Raw genomic sequence first — 4126 nt, forward strand, 5'->3', positions numbered from 1 at the left:
ATTAACTAATACAAATTTGGCATATAAAAAACCCCCAAAAACTTGTGTTCCCATGACAAGCACATGCTCATGGCTGGGATGATAATGAGGTGTATTTGCCGGGTATAAACACAACTCTCAGATATCACAGCGAGTATGACCCAACTGAAGATACGAGAGTCACTCTGCTGTTAAAGTTGGTAAATTGCTTGTAAGTTAAATGACCAAAGTTACCGACATGTAGACAAGAAGAGAAGAGGGAATAATGAATAATAAGTAGGATAAAGAGGGTTTATTTGACAATACTGAGAAGGGGTAATGACAGTTCTGTCAGCTGAATCCCTTGTGACTGTCATATGAATATAACAAACAAGATTATGACAACATTGAACTCACCTGATAAATATAAAGTGAACTCTGAGATTAGTTCAGCACATTGGAAAGTGGAAACCAAAGAAGTGACACCTGACCCATCGACGCTGCAAGATGGATTCTATACCAAAGAAACTCTACCACATTCATAGATTTGATTCTAGAAGTGGCCTTGAATTGTACTTGTCTGGCAAGGAGGACATGGTCTTTGGAGAAGATTTTTTGAAATTTCCAATGATGAATCTCCACTATGTGTTCAGCAGAGGTATGTAGGAAGCTGTATATTTTATAGATGAAATTCCTTTATGTAGGAAACAATAAAATGACCACTCATAGTAGTGAAACATCCCATAACGGTGTGTGAATAATGTAATTAAGCTTAAATGAGCTTACTACATGTATATAAAAGTATTGCATAACTTGTCTTGAACGTCAGCTCCTCTTGAAGTTTTCTGAGAGAAAATGAAGTTTTGTTTTTCATCCTGGAATTTCCTGCAGCAGAGAAAATTGTGAGAAGGGGACAGTAATGGGGATGTTGGCTACCATGCTGCACCAGACGCGGTGCCACCAGAGATTGAATATTACCCCAACCCACAAAACAATGGATAAGCCTACTCTAAATAGTATATCATTGTGTGTGTATCTATATATATATTAGGTATGCTCTGATAATGATACTAGTATCGGTATAGGTGCCGATACAGGGCATTTCAATATTTACTTTTCACCTTTTTTTAAATCCTTTGTTACATCTCAGTGCTGCTGATTTCCGAAATAGTCTTTGTAGGCACTTCCTATCTACATACATTCCAGTGATGGCTGCATGGCATTTCTCAGTTTGGGGGGTTTCCCCATGGTGACAATAGTGGACCATGACTGTGTAATGTGTGTTGAAATGGTCACCTATAGCCTCCATCTGAATTCAGTGTGACAGGGTGACAACACAGGAGAACAATTGGTGGACACGGATGGAGGGTTTTTCGCCTTTTATAGGAAGTGCCTGAACAAGGACCCTCATGGCAGGATCACCAGGAATTAATTAATAGAAGCTGAAAGTCTAAAAAACATTAAAAAGGATATGAAACTAACATGTTAAAGATTAAATTAGATTTTAATGATTGGGTCTATAGATCATTATTTTGCACACCTCGTACGTTCTGTGATGTACACTTTATTTTATAACAGGTTTTATCTGTGGAAATCTTTTGATTGACTTCAGTATTGGCGCCTTCATTCACCATCTATATTCAGCTTCCAACATCTTCCAAGATATGATTATTATGAAGTTCAATGAAAAATGTAGCATGGAAGTGCGCAGATGGCACGGCGATCGTACCGGAGCTTTTAGCTGGACTCACACAAAAACTTCTGTCGAAGAGTTGGAGGGAAAAAGGTGAAGTGTCTGTTGATAATTGTTTGTGATAGTATCGGGTCTATTTATAAACCTTCCACCGGCTGGAGATTATAGGACATTTCTATACTCCTCAGTACCATCTAGGGGTAGGAAGTCAGTCAAGTGTTATAAGAAATGTAATATACATAATAGGCATCGTATTGTCTGATATTATTGTTCAACTCTGCTACATTTTGTTCATAAACTTGAGGAATTATTATGCTGCTGGCGGATCATTTTAACATCATAGTAACATTGTAGGTGAGGTTGAAAGAAGACACAGGTCCATCTAGTTCAACCTATATACAGTGTGTGTGTGTGTCTGGATATACTTGGCTCTGGTAGTTCCCGTATCCTTGTATATTTAGCGAACTAAGAAACTCATCTAAATGTTTCTTGAATGTAACCTGAAGGAGAATGCGTAGAGCTTTTATACATGCTTTCTCTAGGGATGAACCGATACTATTTTCGCCAGACTGAGTACGAGTACAGATACTTTTTACACACATTACTACTCGCCGATACCAATTACCGATACTTTTTCTTGTGTCATGTGACAGTTTCTCTAAAACAATACAGACGAATGATTTTAGGACAGTGGTGAGGTGCAAGGGCCCGGTCCCAGCTGCAAGCGCTGTGACCCTGGTAGTTCTGCCACTGACTCCAAGCTGTAGAGAGACTACAAATCCCAGCAATACAAAAAAATAACTTTTTACTCACATTACTACTCGCCGATACCAATTACCAATACTTTTTCTTGTGTCATATGAAAGTTTCCCTAAAACAATACAGACTAATGATTTATCAGCAATGCAGAATAATCTGAAGCTACATAGTCTGTGCTGCTCCAGGGTGTTGGCCTGATGTCTCCAGCAGAGGATCTCAGGTGGGCTGTGGAGCATCCCAGGAGGGCTCTGTTGGTCCAAGAGGGCTGTGTGGGGTCTCAGGAGGGCTGCGCAGGATCTCGGGAGGCTGTGCTGTTTCTCAGGTCGGCTCTGTGGGATCCCATTAGGCTGTGTGAGGTCTCAGAAGGGCTGTGAGGGGTCTCAGGTGGGCTGTGCAGGGTCTCAGAAGGGTTGTGTATGTTCTCAGGTGGCTGTGTGGGGTCTCAGGGGGGCTGTGTGGGGTCTCAGAAGGCTGTGTGGGGTCTCAGGAGGCTGTGCAGGGTCTCAGGTAGGCTGTGCGGGGTCTCAGGAGGCGGTGTGGGGTCTCAGGAGGGCTGTGTAGGTTCTCAGGAAGATGTGAGGATTCTTAGGTGAGATGTGTGGGGTCTCAAGGGGGCTTTACGGGGTCTAAGAAAATAATTTAGGCCGTGTGTTAACATGTGCCAGCTGTTTACCTGTGACACATTACAACTCATGATGTCACTCAGCTACCCAGTGCTATCTACATCATGTAATTGCAAAGCCTGATCAGGAAGCTTCCCCTGTGCGGGACGCTGTATCTAGCACCAGGGTGGCTGAGTGACACCAGGAGTTTGATAATGTTGCTGGTAAGTGGTCAGCAGTTTCATATGCTGATTGCAGGACATCACGGTACATGTGTTATATGGCGGTTTCATCTTCATAGAGGAATTCTAGGCCATGAACTTTATCTTCTCTGTTATCATTTTTTTCAGTGACGAAACTCAGGACAAAGAACTGAACCTAAAAGCGTCCATCAAGCATATTGTGACGTGTAACCTCGAAGAGGAGAATCTAGCCCACCCGCTGGTGTTACCTCTTGCCGACTGCGTCATCAGTGCAGTGTTATTGGACGTCATCAGTAAAGATGAGGAGGATTACATGAGGAACCTGGAAAAAGCCTCAAACCTGCTGAAAATCGGAGGTCACCTGATCCTCTTTGGGTTACTAAACACAACTTACATGACGGCCGGAGCGGATCGGTTCCATATGATGAAATACGATGAGAGCTTTGTAAGATCCGCTCTCAGCAAGCTGGGCTTTGTCATCGATTACTGTGCCGTGCAGAGGAGACGGAATGTGAGCGATCTCGTAGATTATTCTCATGTTATATTCATCGCAGCTCACAAGGAGAAGTAAATAGATTTACCGATAGTCCCCAACATCAGTTGGTGCAAGCAATTGGTCAGCTGATAAAACCATCAAGAAAATCCAGAAGTTCCCGTAGGCCGGCAGTCAGCTCCGTTGTATTATTCTGGGTTTTAAAGCTGAACTCCAGGCAAACAACTAAATGCACAGAGAAGATACACATATAGGGGTCTATTCACGAAGCTGCCGAAGGATCTGGCGATAGCTTCGGCCGATCCTTCGGCTAGCTTCGGCCCCAGGACCCCTTTGGTTCAGTAGAACCGAAGAGGTGCTGTACGGGCTATTCACAATAGCCCGTACAGCTCCCGATCATGGCCGAGCGGCTCAGCCG

The 4126-nt window shown here is 43.1% G+C and overlaps 1 protein-coding gene across 1 annotated transcript; it reads left to right on the forward strand.

The window, feature by feature from the left end:
• Positions 1-465: 465 nt before the first annotated feature.
• Positions 466-3790, forward strand: LOC108802908 (nicotinamide N-methyltransferase-like). The gene is made up of 3 exons (XM_018574753.1): positions 466-616; positions 1537-1744; positions 3363-3790. Exons 1-3 carry the CDS (start codon positions 466-468, stop codon positions 3784-3786), a joined length of 783 nt encoding a protein of 260 aa, XP_018430255.1. The 3' UTR covers positions 3787-3790.
• The last annotated feature ends 336 nt before the right edge of the window (positions 3791-4126 follow it).

The sequence above is a fragment of the Nanorana parkeri genome, unplaced genomic scaffold (assembly GCF_000935625.1).
Source record: "Nanorana parkeri isolate BGI_ZX_2015 unplaced genomic scaffold, ASM93562v1 scaffold3208, whole genome shotgun sequence".
Lineage (NCBI taxonomy): Eukaryota > Metazoa > Chordata > Amphibia > Anura > Dicroglossidae > Nanorana > Nanorana parkeri.